Genomic DNA, 21,799 nt, shown 5'->3' on the forward strand with positions numbered 1-21,799 from the left:
CATCTTTTTACATTAATTTTTACTGAAACAGTCATTATTTAGTTAGGAGAACATCCCAGAAGCAAGAGATTAGGTCAGAGGCTATGCATATTTTTAGGACTCTTGATTCATACTGCCAAATAACTTTCCAGAAAGGCTCTACCAATTTAGTCACCCACCTGCAAGGTAGATTTGCTTGATTTTTAAAAGGTTTCAGTTACTTAATATGAGAAAAAAAATGGTTTATTACTATCAAATAGCATTTATTTGACTAATAGTCAAGTATACATATTAGGTGTCTTCTGCACCCTGTCTGTAGTAGCCTTGTTAATTCCCAACTGCTGTGTTGTTTTTCTTAAGGGTTTTCAGGACAATTGCTTGTTGAAATCAGTCCGTGACATTTCCAAAGTAAGTAAAATTTTCTATTAAAATGTGGCTTTCCTTTGACACTGTGTACACACTCGCTCTAACTTGGTTTTTAATCACAGCATCCCATGTGACTAGCTTCAATATTTAGACAGCTGTTCTTTCTTTTCTTTGGTTAGAAAAAAAACCTGAGACTTCTAGGGAATGACAGAAAGTGGATGAAAGGGTTTACTTTTATCCCAAAGCACAAAACCTTAGAGTTCTTGCTTCCGTAGTGGCCGAGTGGGGTCAGAGCATGCCCAGGTACTATTTGAGAGGCCCATTCTGTTGTTTGCACTGTCTCCTAGGGTGTTGGAACCAACCAAATGCTCTTCCCTAAACCTGGAGGTAGAATACATTCCTCTTTGCCTCCTTTCCTTCCCCCTTGGTCTCTGCCCTTTGCAGGCCATCCTAATCATTGTCACCTGCAGTTGGATTGCTGCAAACACGTGCACTCAGGCCGCCTTCAAATGGATCGCTTTCTGTAACAGGGCAAAAAGTTAGAGCTATGAGCTCCCTGCTATTTTATTACTACATGAGATCGGTCAGCAATGATCCACCTAGCACAAATCTCTGTCCTTTTATGCAAAATATTATCAGGCTTTCTAAGAGCTCTGCCTTGATAAGATCTTCTCTAATCCAATAAATTTCAAGAGATGAAATGTTTGCCGCCTCCACCCTTTTTTGGTCCTGAAGCCTTTCTTCTGGCTTAAATGTCCCTTAGTGTACTGTCTATTGTTACTGTTTATGTAACCCTCGGTTCAAGTAACATGATGTATTTTCAAAACAATTAAGAAGCACAACACAAACTATTAGGGGCGCAGGAATGACCGAGGACGCAGTAACGGTAGAAAAACTGCCAGAGTCTCAGCTCTTTTCTAAAACCTTTGGAAGCAGGAAAATGCTTCTCGAAGGAAACAGAAGGAATTTAAACCCCGGACACTGTTAAACCATTACTTCACTTACAGGTTCAAGCAGGAGGCCAGAGCGGGAGAAGCAGGGACCTGGGCGAGTCTGCAAGGTCTCCCAGCACATGCCAGGGCCGGGCTGCCAGGGAGCAAGTGGGCTGATTACAGACCCCACCAAACCTGTCACCACCCCAGTGCCGCCTGTGCCCTTCGAAGTCATTGGTTACCCACAAGTAACTCCAGTCAGCGTTGGCAACCTTGGCTGCACGTGGGAACCCCCCGGGGAGCTTTTGACTTGGTCCCACCCGCCGAGGACTTGATGAAATCCTGGTTGCAAAGCCAGCCGATTGTAACGTGCAACCCAGGTTAGACCTGCGGAATCCAGTAAACCACCCGCAGCCCATATGTGAACAAAAGGAGCCGGTGCAGTGACTTGGGCCTCAGTTTCTCTATCTGCACAATGGGTGATGACTAAGACCGCAAAGCCTCTGCAGCTGTAAGAGTTCCTTTTTTCCGAGATCCTAAAAGCCCACTCCCCTCTCTCTCCATCCCCAACCCTCCCCCCCCCCGCCCCCAATCTGGCTTTTCCGGCTTCCGGGCCCGGGGTGCTCGCTAGGGGGTCCTGGGGGGAGCCTCCCGCTTGGCTGACCCGCCTGGGCACGCCTGCTGCGGTTCGGGCCCTGCTGCGGGCTCACAAAGCCCCCGGCGCTGACGTCAGGGCCCCTCTCGGCGCGGCCGGCCCCCAGTGCAGGCGGAGCCCAGTCGCTCTCCCACCCCAGCCCGGGAGCCAGCCGCCAGCCGCCCGCCCGCAGCCCAGCGCAGCCCGCCAGGAGTCCGGCCCGCGCACGTGTGCCCGCCCCACCTGCAAACTCGCCCCACCTGCTCGGCCGGTCCCCGGGGAGCCAGCGCCCCTCCAGCCCGTCGCCACCATGGGTAAGGCAGCGTGCCGGCCCCGCGCCCCCCCCCCCCCCCGCTCAGGTGGGGCCTCCGGGGGCACCTCTGCCGGGGATCCCGGGCGAGGGGGCGGAGGCTGGAGGTGGGAGGGGCGCCGCGCAGGTGTCCCTCGCGTCCCGGTGCGTGTCCCTGCCCCATCGCGGGGGCGTCCCCGCCCCCACAGCCCTTCGGCTGCGCCCCGGCTTTCGGCTCGCTCCAGGCAGGAGCGGGGCGCCTGGGCGGGTGGCGGACGGAGCGTCCCAGGAGGCCGGCCCCTGCTTCATGTTCAGGGGGTGTTGGAGAGTAGCGAGCTTCTTGCCCCTTTCCTGGGACGCCCTCCCTCCCTGGCACCCGAGCTCCGGGCGCTGAGTTCGGTCCTGTCGCACCCTGCCCTGGTTCCCTTGGCCCGAAACCCACGTGAAACAAACGCCTGATTCCCCAGGGTCTCTGGGAAGAAGACCCCATGTGAGAACCAGGACCCTGGAAACAAGGAAGGTGGGAGGGGACCGGGACAGGATGGGACAGAGGCTTTCATTTCTTTGTCCCCAGTTCCAACTACCAAAATGCGGACCTGGGCGCCGGAGGGGACGGTGTGCCAGGCGGGTTCCGGTGCAGTTGGGGATGACTGCCTAGTAACGGTGACAGCCCAGCTCTGGAGATTGAGAATCTGCAACCTGGGCCGGGGCGGATGTTAGGTGGCCGGGAGATTTTTTCTGTCACCTCCTAAGACCCCGAAATGCTGCCGTCAGCAACCTGTCGTTAAAGGCGTACTCTGTATCCCCAGGGAAACTCCTGGAGGGCGGAGGGTGGGGTGGGGTGGGGAATCAACCTCATTCCGCCGCAGCCCTGGAAATGTCTGAGCCTGAGCGCTGGGGAAAGGGTGTTCTCTCCCTGCTCGGTCATCTTTCTCTAGTGACTCACAGACTCCAGCCACCAGCGCCACAAAAGCCACAGGCTGAAGACCCATCCAAAGCATTGCTAATGAGGGAGCCAGGGGGCTTCAGCACTGCGGGTTAATGGTGAGGGCCAAGGAATGAATTCCCTGCCAGCCACCCCCACCCACTCTGCGGGTTAATTGTGAGGGCTAAGGAGTGACTTCCCAGCCAGCCCCCACCCCCCACCTGCTCTCCCCAGCCCCTTACCCCATCCTATATCCCCCCTGTGATTGAGTCTGGGTTGGCGTGTGTATGTGGGAGGAGTGTAATCTTGTGCCAATTAAGTTTTTGGTGAAGCTATGGTAAGGTTCAGTATTTTGCATGTTAAAGGAAGTGCAAAGAATTTTATAGTTAATTTTTAAAAATTTACTAGGGGATCAAAATTGGAAAGGAAATAACACCCCTGAGTCCAACAGGAAATTTCTTTACCAAAGAGCTAGTGGCAAGCTAGGACAAAATCCTTCTGAAAGGGCCGAATTGTGGGACAGGTGACTCTGGTTCCTGTTTCTCCAAATGCCCCCACCTGAGTAGTCACACCACTCAGCACTCCCTTTTAGATGAGGTTCATACACAAAAATCAGGGCGGCTGCTCAGCCTGTAACCCCCTTGGCAATGCTTGGGGCGCGATGTGGAAGTTCCACCAAGTGCAGCATTGAGCAAAAGCACTAATTTTCCTGAAATAAAGTTTCTGGGTTTTGAACGCCACGCACTGGGATTTGTACAGGTTCAGAATTGAGCCTCTGATTCTCATGTGGGCACCTTCTTGAGAACGACTTTCCCAATACCCTGGGCTTAAGTGAGGGTTTTATTTTTCAGTAGGTCTGGAAGTTCTCATGAAGCCAATGCCCAAAGCCGAGGCCTGTTCTCAAGGAAGTACTTTGTGTCTTGGACAATTGTTGGTTCTTCACTTCGGTTGCCAACTTATGTTAATTTGTGCATACTTCACTGGTTCTGCCGGTATCCTTGGTGTTAGTGTTTAGTTTTTACATAAAAAAAGAAAGTTCCCTTCATGCTAAAAAGGAAAAATACTGATTTTCTTTGGGAGGTTCTGAGTAAATACACCACAGGGCCATGAACTGGTTTTATTCTTCCAGTTGTATTCAATTACCGAACATTCCCCATGAATGTTTTCATTGAAATGATGTAATGCTGGGAAAATTCTGACCATTGGTCCATTGAGTTGGGACTTTGGTTCTCATGCACGTCACTTCCTTAAACTGTTACCAGTTAATTTCCTGGTAAAATGGGGGAGGTTCATGGGAATAAAAGCCCCTTCAGACTCAAATTTTAAGGTATTCAACATCTTCAAGTGGAAAAATAAAGTAATGAGCAATGATGGTGTGTACAATTGTATGTTTCAATGTATCTTAAAAGAAAACACCTTGAGCCAATTGATTTTCTTTTTGCAGCTTTGTTCAGATATAATTCACATACCATTACAATTGGCACATTTAAGTGCACGGAGTCCATGATTTTTAGTGTATTTAGACTTGTGCAGCCACCACCACTAACGAACATTGTCATCGCCCCCAAAAGAAGCCCTGGACCCATTAGAAGTCACTCCCTGTCCTTCCCTCCCCCCAGCCTGAGCCGGAGCAACCACTAATCTACTTTCTATGGGTTTGCCTATTCTGGATGGTTCATGTAAATGCAATGAGCCAATTGATGTTTGTGGTGTGTTTGACTATTCAGTAACTTTGGTTGTTTTGCACAATGGGAAGATGTTGATGTATTGTGTGTATGCAGTACACCAACTAAATGAGTGTGATGAAACTAAGTATTTATTTCACTGGCTGAAGAGTTCCACATTTGCCCATTGTGAGTGTGCGTATGCACACATATTCTCAGTGTTACTCTGCTTTTATCTGCTGGGAACCCACACTGCCTAACGGAATTTTGATTCTGTTACCTTATTCACAGGCCTGAAGGCATAGCAACTGAATGGATTCAATGCAGTAACCTCTTGTAAGGCATGTGTAGGATATCCATCCTGCTTTCATATGGATCATGTATCCAGAGAGAAAGGCTGATTTTGTTTCATTAGCTGGCTATCATTTTAAATGAAAATTGTATGTAAAATGATCTTTGTTTTGATCCATCTTGTTGCAAGGAAATTTATGTGAAGATTATGAATTTATCACTTCACAAAAAATAGCATTTAAAATATCTGTTTAGAGCAGTTCCTTCTTTAACTGTAATATGCATACAGGTCAACTGTGACCTTGTTTAAAAAAAAAACAGCTTCTGATTCAGTGGGTCTGGGTGAGCCTGAGTTTCTGTGTTTCTAGCAAGTTCCAGGTGCTGCTGGTGCTGTTGTTCCTGGGACTAAGAAACAGGAAAAGCAGGGCAAGCCACAGGCCCAGGTGCCCACCACAGGAATTCCACTAACTGACTGTGTGACCTTGGGTAAATAGTTTTCTCTTCTTAATTTCAGTTTACTACAGAAATGAAAGATTTGATGAAATTATTTTGGGGGGCTCCAACAGACCGAAATGGATGTAATTTAGAAAAAGAAATGAGAGGGTAATGTTATGCTTGAAAAACATGAGAAAACAGCTCCCTAATTGAATACTGTTTATTTCCATGAAGCCAGCATCCTAGGCATCATTTGTAGGTTCATTGAATGCTGAACAACGAGCTTTCTCCAAGGAGACTGGTAGAGAGTGCTTCTGGCTTTGGCTTCTGCCCTCTTCCCCTTAGAGCTGGCTGTTCCTGAGAACTTTTCTCACCCCGCACCCAGAGCCCAGGCCACCTTCAGAGGCAAGACTCAGAAGGAAGCCTACTGAGGACTCGAGCAGACAATGTCTGGGTCTGGGAGTTTGCTCAGGAATTCAGATGCAGTGGAGACAAGGAATAGTATCCTGATGAAGAGCTGGGCAGGAAGTATCCCAGAATGTGCTAGCCTCCCTCCCTCTGAGTGTGAAGATCTAGTAGCCCACCCTCCTCTTTCTTGGAGAGCACGCCCTTCAAATTTCCCAGGCAATTTTGAAAAAAACCTTGTAGCCCAATAGCACCAAGTACTGTTTGTGACAAACAGGAAGTAATTATTTAGTGTATCTTTGCTCCAGAAGAAGCTGTTGTCCAAACCACTTGACCCTTCCAAGGGTTTCTTAGGGAAGATCCTTATCTGCTGTATCAGGGTCAAGCAGTTGGGTGGCTTTAATGTTATCTTGCCGGCACTTTTTTTTTTGCAATCATTTTTCCAAGTGAGTCCTCTTTGTTAAGACTTTTCAAAGCCATCGGCCTGGTTTTCAAGAAATAAAAAAATTTTAGCACTCATATTTTATTAGTTTGTGTAATATTGAATTGAATTTCATAATTAAAGTAACAAACAACTGGCTCTTCTGAGGTAGACAATTCAGCTGGTGGGAGAAATAGTCCAGAGGTGTCTTGAGAATCGCTTTGAGGTCAAGATCTGTGGGCAATGGTCAGTGTGGTTAACAAAAAGAATAGAAAACATGGGCTCACTAGGTGAATGTTGGTAACAGAGCTTCTACTGTATTTTTGAGCCAATATTATCCATTTAATAATTTTACATAAATTTTCAGGTTACTATTAGCTGGTTTGTCAGTGTTTTTCATATGCCTTCTTTTCTGTTCAAATACCAAATTTGTCAAGAACAAAGATTGTTTTATTCATTGTTGTATCCCAATTTTCATTCAAATGATTGGCATATTGTAGGTGCTCCACAAATATTTGTTGAAAGGTTAAGGTTTTACCACATAAAATATACTTTATTGTCTATCAACATTATAAATATATAGATTTCAAGGTATGTAAAATATTTACTTATGTATTATAAACTATGATTGATTATAATAAATTAAATAGGTAAATGACATTATTATTCTTTAATAATACTTTTAGCATAGATATTCACAGAATAACAGAATTCACAGCTTGAAGTCACTTTAGAAGTAATTTGATTGCTGCAGGCATACACAGACACAAAAACAATTTAAAGAGCAGTTTGAGTGTTATTTCATTTCTCTTTTTTTGCCTTTAGCTTTTTTCTTTTGATGTTATGAAATATTTTCCTCTCTCTGGTGAAAAACACTTCCATCTTGTCAGACTTTTGAAGTTCAGGGAAGCTTGGAGGGAAACACTGTTTCAGTGAAATTCATTATTGCCCTTAGGATTAAAAGGTAATAACATTCTTGTGTTCCCATTCCCACCTTATACAATTGGGGTAAATGAGTACCCATTGCAATACTATACAACTAGCAAGTGCCAATCTGTAAGCCTTTGAGTTCCTGTTACATGCCCATCACCGTGAAGGCTCTTGAATATGGCAGGTGATCACACTGTGAGCATTCAGAATCCGGCTTAGATGAGCCAGGTACAGTGCTAAGTTTTGAAGCAAAAAATAAACAAATAAATAAACAAGACCCAGCCCTGTCCTCAGATCCCCACAGTCACTTTGTAGAGGCAGATAAGGAATGATAAGAGAAATAAGTACAAGATCCTGTAGAATAATTTCCTCTGAGGACAAAAAAGGGGATGGTATTTCAGAGAGGGGTTCCTCAGGGACGCAGTTACCTTTTATCTGACTCTGGGAGGATCTACAGGATGACAGGAGTCACAGTGTGTCTGGGAGAGGACATCCCAGGCCCTGGGTATAGATGTGTGAAAGCAGGAGGCATAGCAGAGACTGCAGCTTGGACACTTTGAGGAGCTGGGCATAGCCTGCATGTGGGGGAAGTGGGGAGAGCTGAGGCTTGAAGAGAAGCCAGGTCAGCAAAGGACTTAACATTACCTTCTTGGCCCTGGAATCATGAAGAGAATCATGAAGGAATTTTAAGCAGGGAAGCAACAGCTGGAAGGAGATGACATTCTCCCCGAGGAGATAAAAGAAGCCCAGTGAGATAGAATCATTACGGTCTAATTATAAAATTCCAAATAAGAGTCTGGAAGGAGTTCTGAGAAGGCTAAGACCTTCTAGCTTACATGAAGTTTCTGGTGGAGACTTGGATTTTAGGTGTGTTGAGAAGGGTGGAAAGGATTCAGGTACACGTGGAAGACACGAGTGAGCAAGGTTTACTGTGGGATCCTGAAGAAACTGGCCTGGCCATAGCAGAGTAAGTGGAGGAGGGGGGAGTAGAACATAAGATGGCGGAGGAGCACAAGAAGCCAAATAGGGAGTGACACATTTTAACTGATTACAAATGGACACATATAAATGAATTTTGCAAAAATGTTGTTAATCTTGTCTATTGCTTCCTTCCTTTCATAAGATAAGTTAGAGAAGAAAGGAAATGTAAGCCTTTCTGGCACAGAAAGGGTGATTGGTTCTTTGGTGTGATTCCAGAAGGGCTAGTGAAATGGAACGTGGTCCTTGTCTATGTATTTATTTCATTATTAATTTTAAAAGTGATATTATTTCTCCCTTAAATATTTGAAATAATTTACCGGTGAAGCTGTGTGGGTCCAGAGTTTTCTTTGTGGAAATGTTCTGAATTATATTTCTTTAGCAAAGATAGTAGTATTCAGATTTCCTCTTGTTCCTTGTTTCAGTTTTTACAAGTTGTGTTTTTCAAGGACTTTTCCACATTTTATATGTTACTGACTTTATTGGCATAAAGTTGTGCATAACATTCTTGTATTATGTGTTTAATCCTCTTGTCTGTGAGATCAATAGTGATGTTCATTCCTAGTGAGGTCGGTAATTTGTATTCTCTTTATTTTTCTTGATCAATCTTGGCCATCTATTTTAAGTTTTCTTTTTGTAGGTTGATAATTACATCTGATAGATGAGCTGATCACTTAATTAACAAGAAGTGCATTTTCTAGTAATCAGAAAATAGGATTTTAATGTCTAGAAGTAAAAATTGCTTACTTGGTTAGAGCAAAAATCTGCCAAAGGAAAAAGTTTAAACCTAATCTTTTTAATTTTACTTTTAATTTTGTATATAACTCAGTACATTTGAACTTGGTGTGGCAAATCTATTATAAATAACCTTGAGTTGCAGTTATTGCATAGTATTTGCTTGTACATTTATTTCTTTGTTTTCAGATGACTGTTCAATTCAACTTTATTCTTTGGAGCATCTGGAGGCAGATACTGAATTAAAAGAAGTCTCCTTTCCTTCTCTTTCAAATGTACTTTTAAAGCATGATTTCTCAACCTCAGCACTATTGGCATTTTGGGCTGCATGATCCTTTGTCCTGAGAGGCTGTCCTGTGTACTTTAGGATATTGAACAGCAGCCCTGGCCTCTACCCACTCCCTCTCCAACCGTTACAGCCAAAAATGTTTGCAGACATAGCCAAATAACAGCTGTTGTGTGGGGGGCAAAATCGCCCCATTTTGAGAATCACTGCTTTAAAGGGATTAAAAACATTTTGTGCTTCGCAGTATTATAAAATCTTAGTAGTGGCATTATTGAGGACTTGGTTGAACACATCGGCAAAATGGGGAGATCTCTGGTTCAAAAGGTGTTATCCTTCAGAAAGGGATGCTGGATTTTTCTAGCTGAAGGGAGTTTTTTGTTTGTTGTTTTTTTACTTCTTTAATATTACCAGAGAATCTGGAGCTAGAACGGGGAGCCTTTTGGACCACCTAATTCACTCTTTCTTTGCAGTAAAATGACAGCTAAACCATCTCAATAATTAAGCCAAATACCCCTGGGAATAGAGTGCCTGGCTTTCCTTGGCAACTTGTTCTGATGTTCAGGGCACTTTATCTTTGAAAGGACTAAATCAATATGAAGCTCATTTTGCTTATTAAAATCATTTTCATCATCTTTTGTTCTTTTCATTAAGTGGAAAGACATCAAGGATCTAGTCCCATTTCTTAACATCCTTAATTACTTTGATGACCTTTCCAAATTTAGAATTCATCTCCTTAAGTATAATCAAATCTACCCAGATTAAGACTTTAAGGCAACCTTCGTGCACATTCTATTTCATCCTTAAGGTCTATGGTCATCACAGCATTATGTTTTCCATGTGTTTGAGAGACACAGGAGTTGTAAGAGGAAGGACTGGTTTCCCCCTTATTTATAACAGAGATCCTTTAAGGACAATCTGTAATGTCATTGCTTCCCCCTAATACTCAAATCCTACCTACTGGTAGAGAGACCTTAAGTTGGTGTTTTGTGAGAGATCTGAGCACGCTTGTAGAAAAAGAAACAGGAACGTTGGAAGCAAAGGGTAGAAGGAGCCTGGAAAATCTATTTTGTATGTGCATCAGGCCACTCTTTTAGGTTTAGGAATGTGCTATTTCACATGGGCTCCCTGAAAAGAATGCTTAAATGGTGGCTTTTAAAATGGCAGCTTAAATGCAGGCATCTGTTCTTTCACACAAGGAGAAATGTAATTAGCAGAGAAATTCAAACCCTGAAGATAACTTTATTTTTTGCAGCAATTTTTATATATTTTCCTTTTAGTTTTCACACGTGGCATATTCTGACAATTTCCATGGTAAGTACAACAGAGTTAAGAACATTAAAGCCCTAACCGGTTTGGCTCAGTGGATAGAGCGTCGGCCTGCAGACTGAAGGGTCCCAGGTTTGATTCCGGTCAAGGGCATGTACTGAGTTGCAGACACATCCCCAATGGGGGTTGTGCAGGAGGCAGCTGATGGATGTTTCTCCCTCATCGATGTTTCTCTCTATCCCTCTCCCTTCCTCTCTGTAAAAAAAAAAAGTCAATAAAATATATATTTTTAAAAAGAACATTAAAGAGATGAATTTCGATTCCAAGTGTTATTACCATGTTGCAAAGCCACTGTCCTGGGTTACCAAAAACTGGTTTGAGCGCTATCATATAATGATATGTTGTCACAAATATTTTTAGATGTTTTGTAACAGGCGTGGATATTATAAAATCATTTTAAAATGTATTATTGGAATATAATATGTATACAGAAAGTGGGGAAATCACAAGCATACAGCTTGACAAATTTTTACAAATTTAAGTAGTCAGTACACAGACTAAGAAGCAGAAAATTATTAGCCCCTCAGAAATCCCCAGCAAACTCCCTTTCAGTGCGGCACCTCTGACCAGGGGTACTCACTCCTAATTTCTGCCAACATAGTTTTGCCTGTTCTTGTACTTTATTTAAGTGGAATCATATAGTATGAACTCTTAATCAACATTAATAACATTATTTTAAAACTGGTGATTATTTCTGTTTGGAAAATAGACCTGCTTCTACATCATAATGGTTAAAAGCATTTATTAAATGCCTATATGCATAGAGCTGTGTTAGGGAGTGCATAAACCACTGATTCCTACCTTCCATTTTAAGGGGAAAACAGAAATACAGCAGAACTTTGAAAATACTTGATGAAAGATGAGAATGGTACATGAAAAACATGCATGGTGAGGAAGAGATTACAAATATAAGGCATCCCATTATCTACCTCGGGATGGAAAGTAGATCATGATAGGTTATGAATAAAGAGGAAGTGGAGATGTTGTGTATTTATTCAGGATATGATCAGTATGAATACTTTTGAGACCTCCCTTGAATTCATTTCCTGAAGAAGATGGAGTTTTAGAAAATGTCTCAATTTACAGTAACTAGTCAACTGTTGGCTAGTGGGTAGTCCAAGTGGAGTCCAAGTTTGCAAAAAAAGGGTTGAAGATCTGATTCTGATTCTCATCCTGAAAATTTTTAGAAATAGATATAAAACTGTTTTTGCCAAAATAACTTTTCTTCTTGTGTTGTTTGGGCATAGACTACAACAATGTGTTTATTTCTTCAATGAAAAATTGTGTTGTCTTGTTGACTGAAGTAATGGTGTAGTTAGCGAAATAAATGCTTTGTCATCACATAAAGTTGGCTTTAAACTGTATAGTGTCACTACTGCTTTCCACGTAGTGGTATCACTTTATTCTTTCACCAGTAGTGTGTAAGCATTCTAGTTTCTCTGTATCTTCACCAGCATTTGGTATTTGTCGCAGCATTTAATTTTTCAAAAATTCTATAGGTATGAGGTGGTATTTCATTGTTTTTTTATGTTGAATTTTCCTAGAGCAGCGGTTCTCAACCTGTGGGTCATGACCCCTTCGGGGGTCGAACGACCCTTTCACAGGGGTCGCCTAAGACCATCCTGCATATCAGATATTTCCATGATGATTCATAACAGTAGCAACATGACAGTGATGAAGTAGCAACGAAAATAATTTTATGGTTGGGGGTCACCACAACATGAGGAACTGTATTAAAGGGTCGCGGCATTAGGAAGGTTGAGAACCACTGCCCTAGAGGTTGAGACTTCTTGGTAAGTTATTAGGCCATTTGTGCTTTCTCTTTCATTTATATCCCTGTGTGTGTGTGTGTGTGTGTGTGTGTGTGTTTTCTTATTGATTTGTAGCAATTCTTTATACATCCTGAATTCTAACTCTTATTTAAATGTGTTGTCAATATCATCTTCCTCTCTGTGGTTTATCTTTTAACTTTGTGGAACACCTCTTTTATTGTACAAAAGATTTTTATTGTAATAAAGCCCTAATTATCAACATTTTTGTTAGTCTTTTATGATTTGTGCTTTTAATTTTTGCCTTGTTTTAAAATTGTTCCTATTTCAAAGGTGATAAAGATGTTCTTCTATTCCAATGTATTTTCTCTTAAAGTTTTTTTAAATGTATGCTTTTCATTTTTCAGTCTTTATTCCATTGGGATTTTCGTTTTTTGGAATAGTATGAGTTAGAAATCTATTTTTATTTTGTATTTCCTATACATAAACCACCAGGGACTTAATAGTTTATCCTTTTCCCACTGATCTTTATACCATCTCTCAAGTATTAAGTTTTCCTACTGTATATGTGTATACCTCTCTGGACTCCATTCTGTTCTTTCGCCATCTGTGTACTAATACTACCCTGTCCTAATTCCTGTAGATTTATAATATGCCTGGATATCTCCTAGAAGAACTTTTCTCTTTTTAAAAAATATATTGTTTTATTGTTGGCAGTATTACAGATGTCCCCCATTTCGCCCTCCTCCCACCCTATTCCCCCGGGCCTTCACCACACTATTATTTGTGTTCATGGGCCATGCATATAAGTATATAAGTTCTTTGGTTAATTTCTTCTCACCCCTTCCCCAGCTTCCCCCCCCCCCCAATATGTCAGTCTGTTCCATGTCTCCATGCCTCGGGATTTATTTTGTTGGTCTATTTATAGAACTTTTCATGTTCTTCTTTAAAAGTATCTGAGCTATTCTTCATTTTTTGCTTTGGGGATCAGCTTTTCATGTTCCACACACATTTATACTAGGATTTTGGGTGGGATTACAATGAATTTACAGAATAATTTTGGTGATGGTCACTGTGTTTACTATATTGAACCTTCCAATTGTATATGTGGTGTATCTCTTCATACAAGTAGATATTCTTTTACACCCCTTAATAATGTTTTTGTCCACCTTTTACAATTTTATTAGAGGTCCCTCATAGTTTCTGTGGCTTTTTTAAAAGAAAAAGTCAATCGGGGTTAAATCTAATGCCATGAGATGTCATGTTTCCTTCCAGGTTCTGTGACTTCTGAAAGTGCAGCTGAATGGACAAACTTGTTTAGATTAACATAGAAACTATGGGGGAAGCTGATTCTGAGTTATCATGTAGCAGCCTGGTCATAAAAACTGAAGCAAAGTGAGGTATTTTTACTTAAACCAACCCTTGATATATAGTAAGATAAGAAAATAAAACCCTCATTATGATAAAAATAAATGTGGATTTCTTCTAAAAGAAAAATATGACCCAATTTGCTCCATTACAAAAAACACATTTACCTTTAAGGTGCAAATTCTTAGTTAAAGGAGAACGGGGCCGGGGGGGGGGGGGCAGGGGGGAGCCCATTTTCCATTAATACTTTAGTGCAATGTAGCTAAGGTAGCTAAGGTAACCCTAGGGTGATTTAAACATGGCTCTTCTGTTGGAGTGTTACTTCCATGTTTGGTGATGTTACTTGTGAAAATGAACTTTTCTTGGTCGTTTCGAGATTACCTATTTTGCCTAAGTAGTTAAATGGAAAGTTTTTTCCTGGAATAGTTTTATATAACTGCTCACCCTGCAAAGAAGAGGCCAGCGTTGGGCTGGACGGCCAGCTTGATTTATTCCAGAAAGTGGTTTATTCAGCTGTCAAATGAGATTATGTGTACGACTGTTATTCATCACGTCACAGAAATATTCATATTCCTGCACAACGCCTCAAACTTTTATTTACTTGGAGGCAAGAGAAATCACAAATGTAAATTGTCCTGAAACATATCTTTGGAAATGCAGTTTTTAATAGAGTGCTAGTACTCCCTTTCTGTTGATGATGATGACCAGAACAAGTCGGGACTGCTACACAGTGTCTATCCACTGCCCGCTGTCTCCTCTCCAGCCAACACACACACAAATACATGCACGCACGCATGCACGCACTTCTGTACATGTAGATTTGAGTAATCCCAAAAGGCCCCAGTCACAAGAATCCGTTCTTGACATTCACTTTTTTTGTCCTGTTTTTGTCTTAGAAGGGTCTCTCGATGTGGAAACTCTAGAATTTAAATATATTTTTAATGATTTTAGAGAGGAAGGGAGAGGGAGAGAGAGAGAGAAACATCAATGATGAGAGAGAATCATTTATCAGCCACTTCCTACTGGGGATCAAGCCCACAACCCGGGCATGTGCCCTTGACCGGAATCAAACCCGGGACCCTTCAGTCCACTGAGCCAAACCAGTTGGGGCTAGAATTTAAAATTGAAGTCTAAATTCGGACATAAAGGTTAAGTTCTTTTTACTTCTTATCATCTTATTTTAGCATTTAGTGATTTGAGCAAAAATGGTGCTACTTCTACTTTTTGATTGCCTTGCAGTGTCTTCAGCCTAACATGACAAGTGAGCTATCACTGAAGAGAAAAAGGAAACTTTTGACCATCCAGTGACAGACTGGGTTGTTGATTAGAAACCTCCACTAAGTTGGTGGCTTGGAGATATTAGACTTGCTGCCTGGCAGGCTCTTTACTCAAAGTCACCTGGCCCCAAATGTCAAGAGTTCCAAGGTTGAGACTCAGTGTGTGGAGGCAGTATTTGGAGTCAACCTCTCATTCTTTCAGGGACTGGCGACCAATGGAAGCCTCTTATGCTTTAAAAAGCAACAATGTTATTTTGTGTTTGAAGAAGAATTTTTCATGCCCATGGTTCTTCTTCACTGTAGTGGGTTTTGCCCCCAAGGGAAACAATTTTAGTTGTTACAACTGGAGTCAAGGGGGTAGAGGGCAGAGATGCTGCTAAACATCCTGCAGTGAACAGGACAGCCTCCCCAAACAAAGTCATCTGGCCCCAAAATGTCAAGAGTTCCAAGGTTGGGATACATTGATTTACACTGAACCTTGAAATTGTAAAAGATGGTCTTTGTAAACCTTAATGACATATAGACCGTGGGAAAGTTTGCGGTTTGGGATGAAATAGGGCAAGAGATTCTAAACACCAAATAAAGGGACCCAGATATAGAAGGGGTTGCCCAGGTCAGAAGGTGCCATTAGGACAAGCCTCTCTTAATACAGACAGAACCCAGTGTTGGATATTGCTAATTACTGGTGCTGATATGGACCTACTTGTTTAATTCAATTGATATCCATTAAACTCTTACCACAAGCAAGGCATTCTTTATGTTAAGAAATAATGAGCCAAAACCGGTTTGGCTCAGTGGATAGAGCGTCGGCCTGCGGACTGAAGGGTCCCGGGTTCAGTTCCGGTCAAGGGCATGTACCTTGGTTGCAGGTGCATCCCCGGTGGGGGATGTGCAGGAGGCAGCTGATCGATGTTTCTCTCTCATCGATGTTTCTAACTCTCTATCTCTCTCCCTTCCTCTCTGTAAAAAGTCAATAAAATATATTTAAAAAAAACAAAAACAAAAAAAGAAATAATGAAACAAATAATAATACCATGTACGATATAAAACTGAATTATAAAATTCTTTTTGTAAAACTTTGTTTTTAAAATATTTTTATTGATTTCAGAGAGGAAGGGAGAGGGAGAGAGAAACAGAAACATCAATGATGAGAGAGAATCATGGATCGGCTGCCTCCTGCACACGCGCGCGCGCACACACACACACACACACACACCCCAATGGGGATCGAGCCCACAACCCAGGTATGTGCCCTTGACCGGAATTGAACCCAGGACCTTCAGTCCACAATCTGACACTCTATCCACTGAGCCACACCAGCTAGGACTACCTGAGGGTTTTATTTATTTATTATTTCAGCCTCTTTTTTTTGGCAAACTCTCAAATATTCATGTAACAAAAGAAAATAGCATATAACATTGAAGTGAGCCAATTATTTGTTCATTTAGCATTTAACTTCAAGCAATAGGTTAACCTTTTTATTTTATTCTAAGAGCTGCTGATGAAGAGTACAATGAGTGATTTAAGTATAATATTTCCCTGACTTTCCCAATCCTTGGTGAAATTCTTAAGTTGAGACACATGAAATATAGCGCATTAGACCATTTTTGGCGTATGATATGGCATTTCCATGTGGTTCAGTGTAATACAGAAGGTAGCAGCCTAAATATTCTCTCCCAGGGACCATTCCAGCCTGACATTGCAGTGAAATAAAGGAAGTGCCCATTCTTTTTTTCCTCCCTAAAACTGCTGATGAGGCTAGAGCCTCATTCTAATAATAAGTCTTCAAAGGCTTTAGGTTTCATTGTCCCCAGACCTGGGGTTCTGCTCACAAATACTTAAGAACCAAAGACTGCTGTTCTTCAGCATTTCCTTTGGTGAAGAAAAGAATCATCCCCTAATTTATCTCCTCTGTAAGTGTGGGTTTGTGCGTGTTATGTTCTCTTCAGGTGTGTGGTACACCTGTCTGGGTAATTGTTAGGTATGAGATAGAGGAAGTTTTCTAGTTATGTTTGTCTGTCGTTTCACTGACATTTAATGAATGCTTTTTGGTAGCTTAATATTGGCATAGAAAATTAACTATTGTTTATATTTTCAGGAAAGTACCCCCTCCCCATATTTTTAGTTGAAATTGGTAAAAATGTGGTCATTTCCAGGTAAGTGCCAAGTTTTTATGTCCATACAGTTTAATGATTCCTAAACATATATGAATATGTTACTATTTTCAATTTGTACATCTTTAATAGTGTTGTGGAAAAAAAACCACAACTCCAATATAATTTCACCTACTGGGATTTCTACATCGGTTGTTCGAAAGTCTTATTATTTAGTATTTTATAGTATTACATCTGTAAAACTACTAAACATTCATAGGGCTTACTAGAAATAAATATAAAATTGCTCTTTGAGAGTGACATTAAGAATGGGAAAACCTTCAGTGTATTTTTATTTATTTTTTTAAATTAAATGTATTGAGATGACATCGGTCAACATGAACATAGCGGTTTCAGATGTGGGTTTCTATGTTACAAGATCGGTATATTGCACTGTGTGCCCACCACCCAAAGTCAGATTTTCTCCTGTCACCTTATATTAGGAACCCTTTTCCCCCTCTACCCCCTCCCTCTGGCAACCACCACACTGCTGTCTGTGGTCATAAGTTTCAGTTTTATATCCCACATATGAGTGAAATAATATGGTTCTTAGCTGTTTCTGGCTGACTTATTTCACTTAACATGATGTTCTCAAGGTCCATCCATGTTGTTGCAAATGGCATTATTTCATCCTTCCTTATGGCTGAGTAGTATTCCATTGTGTATATGTACCACATCTTCTTTATCCAGTCCCTTCACTGTATTTTTTTAAAAGATTTCAGTGTTCTAATTCTTGCCCATTAACAACTTTTGCTTGAAAATGTAATCTAATTTCTTTAGAGAACAGGAAAAAATAGATATTGGCATGAATCAGGAAATCAAAAGCATTTGAATTATAAGAATTCAAAAATTGTTTTCCCATTCATGTTATCTTATCTTGTATTTTAAAATGCAGTGTTATGACTTGTATACTGTAAACTGCACATTTAAAGTGTAAAAGAAAAAAAAAAGAATGGGGAAACCCACACCTTGGCTTCCTAGAATTAAGAATTCATCCTAATATGAAACATCAAGTAATCAGAACCCTATTCAGTATAGTACTTAGCCTTATATTTGAAAACAGGTGTTTATTCATGAAAATATTATCAACCCAAAACCATACAGTCACATATTGACCAGTCAGGAAACTCTCTGCTTCCCATCTCTTACCCCTACCTCCAGTCCTTTTGCCTAGTCCCTCTTTGTGATGTCTGCCATACTGGTATACTATTATTTGAAATCTGTAGGATAAAAACGTTTGGTCTCTCTTGACCATTTCCGGAAGTTGCAGAGAGTTTAGATGGCTTCTCCAAGTAAGCAAATCAAGGAAGTTGAAAAGTTAAGGGAGTCATCTCTGCTTTCATTCCCGTAAGGAAATGCTTTCCTGAAGCTACAGATGTCTAATGCTTTGTCATTGTAAAAGTCACCTACAGAGATTCCTGAGGAGAAGGAAGACTGTTAACAGCTAAAGCCCAAGCTCTGAACTTCCATGGTAGTTATTTGCTGTGATATTGATGCTTTTATTAACATTATCAAAGGTATTATTAGAGACAGCTTGTTTTACCAGTCCGCTTCCAAACTTTAATTGTGCGCATTCATTACCCAAATGCAGTTGGAAATGCAAGAACTATAGTGGTGAATAAGAGAGTTCTTGGCCTTGATGGAGAGCCCACAGTCTGGATCCCACAGCCCGCAGTAGGATGCATCTATGAGCAGAGAAACCATAATAAAGATTATGCAGCTGTAAAAAAAAAAGAAGGATTTCTCACCCTTGGAGACAGCATGGAGGGACCTGGAGAGTATTAGACTAAGCAAAATAAGCCAGACAGAGAAAGGCAAGTGTCACATGATCTCACTGATAAGTGGAACCTAATGAACAAAATAAACTGATGAACAAAATAGATCCAGAGACATAGAAGCATAGAACAGACTGACGAATCTCAGAAGGAAAGCAGGGGAGGGTGAGTAGGGAGAAAATGAGGAAATTATATGCATAACCCATGGACACAGATAATAGTGTGGTGAAGGTCTGGGAGGGTGTGGGGTGGAGGGGGTCAGTGGGGAAAAAGGGACATCTGTAATACTTTCAATAATAAAGATAAAATTTTAAAAAGCAAAACAAAAGAAATATGTTCAAAAAAGCATTGTTTCCTGGTAAAGGAATAGCACCAATACTGGTCTACATTCCTGCCACATGTATTACCGTAGGGGAGACATTTCTCTTTTACATTGTAGTGACTATTTTAATGAAAGTACTAGCAGGTTTCAGACTTCATTTTATCTGAATCTTTCAGCAAGTGAACATCCTACTGAAAGATATTCACTTGGGAAGAATCAGAACTTTGCAAAAGGGCATTTCTTTGAATGTAGCAAATTATCATTGACACTTTCATACAATTAGGAAAATAGGGTTTGTAATAAAACTGATAAAAACAACAAGTTGTGTCATAGGATAAACCATGATGTCAGTAACTATAATAACACAATGAAGCATCATTGTTATGTGATGCTTCCTTCTTTAGAAGCCTGGAGACAGCATTGCATGAACTCGAAAACCAATTAAGGTGTTGCTTGAATGCCTGACAAAGTCCAGTCTCTTACATATAGGGTGTCCAAAAATAGTATATATACACACACATTGAATAATTATAAAGGCCATGTTTATTTAAATACATTTCCTTTTCAAAATTGATCTATCAGCTCTTAAAGTGTGTATACATTTTTTAAACTATATTTTTATTGATTTCAGAGAAGAAGGGAGAGGGAGAGAGAGAAACATCAATGATGAGAGAGAATCATTGATCGACTGCCTCCTGAACACCCCACAATGGGTATTGAGTCCACAACCCAGGCATGTGCCCTGACAGGGAATTGAACTGTAACCTCCTGTTTCATAGGTCAATGCTTAACCACTGAGCCATGCCGGCTGGGCTAAATATATATACATTTTTTGGGGGGGACACCCTGTAGTTTAGACTTAAATGGAATGCTTTATTTATTTCTACAATTTTATTACCTGTGAATATTTTAGGGTAGAAGAGATGGGGTATGTTACTGTTGCCATGGTAACTTTGTACTTTAAATGTCAGGCTTTGCATACTTGTTTTAAAAATATAATTCCTATAAAAATCTCTACACATAACTTTCTCATGTCCAGTGAGTGATTCCTTATTTAACTGGCATTTCAGCTAATGACTTGATCACACAAGTTGTTTTGAGAAATGCCAAAGGTTATTACTATACAGCACTGAAGAGATTTAAAATGTCCACCATTCAAAAATGTGAATATTTTTTAAATAGCTTACATGTATCCTTGCCATGATTAATGGAGTGAAACAACCTTCACAGCTTGGTTGTCAATTAACTGAGGGATTCGGGATGGATCGTGCTTGGGCTCCATATGTGTATCTTCAGTTAGCAGCAGGCGTTGAGGCAGGAGTGCCCACTTTTCACTTGAGTCCCTACTGTAACGCTGGACTTGAACATTTCAGTGTATTTCTATCTCCCCTGTGCTGTCGCAGAGCTCCCGTTATAGCCAATCTGCCTTGTTTTATTTATTTTTAAGATGGCGTCACCTCAAAACACACACATATGAATTAATAAGCAAATACACACTCTTTGTAAGCTAACTTAAGCAGTGCTGACTGCTGCATTATTTGCCAATCAGCAGCTTGGAGCGGGTGCCCAGGAGTTTTGTAGTTCCCTTGTGGAGTGGGCTTTGTGGCAACTGTTAACCATTCTGAGTCTTTTAATGCTTGATTATTTCACAAATGACTGATGCTTCCAAACTATTTCAACTTCTGGATGATTGGAGAAGAGCAGTCTATGTAGATGTCTCTGTGCATAAACTGCATTCTGTATCCACATCAGTGATAGGAATCTGTCCTGCTTTGGAGACCTACTCAGTGACAACGCTGCCTTTTAAAAAATATCCATTCAAAAAGCGAGGGGGGAATGTAGGGAAGAGTACTGCTTCTATTGTGAGCTCTTTGATCCATTTCTACCCTTAGGGAAATCTTTCCTTGGCATCGTGTTTATATTTCTATGTCAGCATCCTTTTTTTCATGGCTCACATGAGCTCCCTTGGTCACTGAGAAAATAAAATTACAGTTCCAAGCCTTGTGAGGCGGGTCCAGAGACTGTTGCGTTAGGTGGCCTTCCTGCCCTGTACTCACATGCCACATCCCCCTGCTCGGGTTGGGTCAGAGCAGCTGAAAATCCTGCTGGGCCTTTCAGAGCTCCTTGAGGGATGTTTAGGTGGCAGATGCACTTAATTATTAGGTATATTACAGATGCGGGAGAATAAGCTTTCATAGGTTTTGAGCTTGGGACAGAAGGGCATTTTGCTTTTATGAACTTGGTTTTCACAGAACTCAGAATATTTGTGCAAATCAGTCCAGAAATGGAGACACAGCCCGGCCAGTGTTGCTCAGTGGTCAAGCGTCAACCTATGAACCAGGAGGTCAGGGTTCAATTTCTGGCCAGGGCACATGCCCAGGTTGTGGGCTCAGTCCCTAGTGTGGGCAGTATATATGCTATATATAACGTACAGGTATGCAGACAGATATGTGTGCATATATAAGTTGTTTATATAACATACATCTATGTATACACAGAAGTATGATACACACACATATAAAACATTTACTGAGTCATT

General features: G+C 41.1%; 1 protein-coding gene across 2 annotated transcripts in view; it reads left to right on the top strand.

Moving 5' to 3' along the window:
- The first annotated feature begins 2,033 nt into the window (after window positions 1-2,033).
- GPM6B (glycoprotein M6B) overlaps window positions 2,034-21,799 on the top strand; it is a 142,741-nt gene continuing 122,975 nt past the window's right edge. Inside the window, exon 1 of one of the 2 annotated variants that reach the window (XM_059680267.1) lies at window positions 2,034-2,225. In XM_059680267.1, the coding sequence (XP_059536250.1) occupies window positions 2,222-2,225 (4 nt within the window). In that variant the 5' untranslated portion in view covers window positions 2,034-2,221. The remainder of the gene's footprint in view (window positions 2,226-21,799) is intronic. The other variant, XM_059680270.1, reaches the window with a different exon arrangement.

The sequence above is a fragment of the Myotis daubentonii genome, chromosome X (assembly GCF_963259705.1).
Source record: "Myotis daubentonii chromosome X, mMyoDau2.1, whole genome shotgun sequence".
Taxonomy (NCBI): Eukaryota; Metazoa; Chordata; class Mammalia; order Chiroptera; family Vespertilionidae; genus Myotis; species Myotis daubentonii.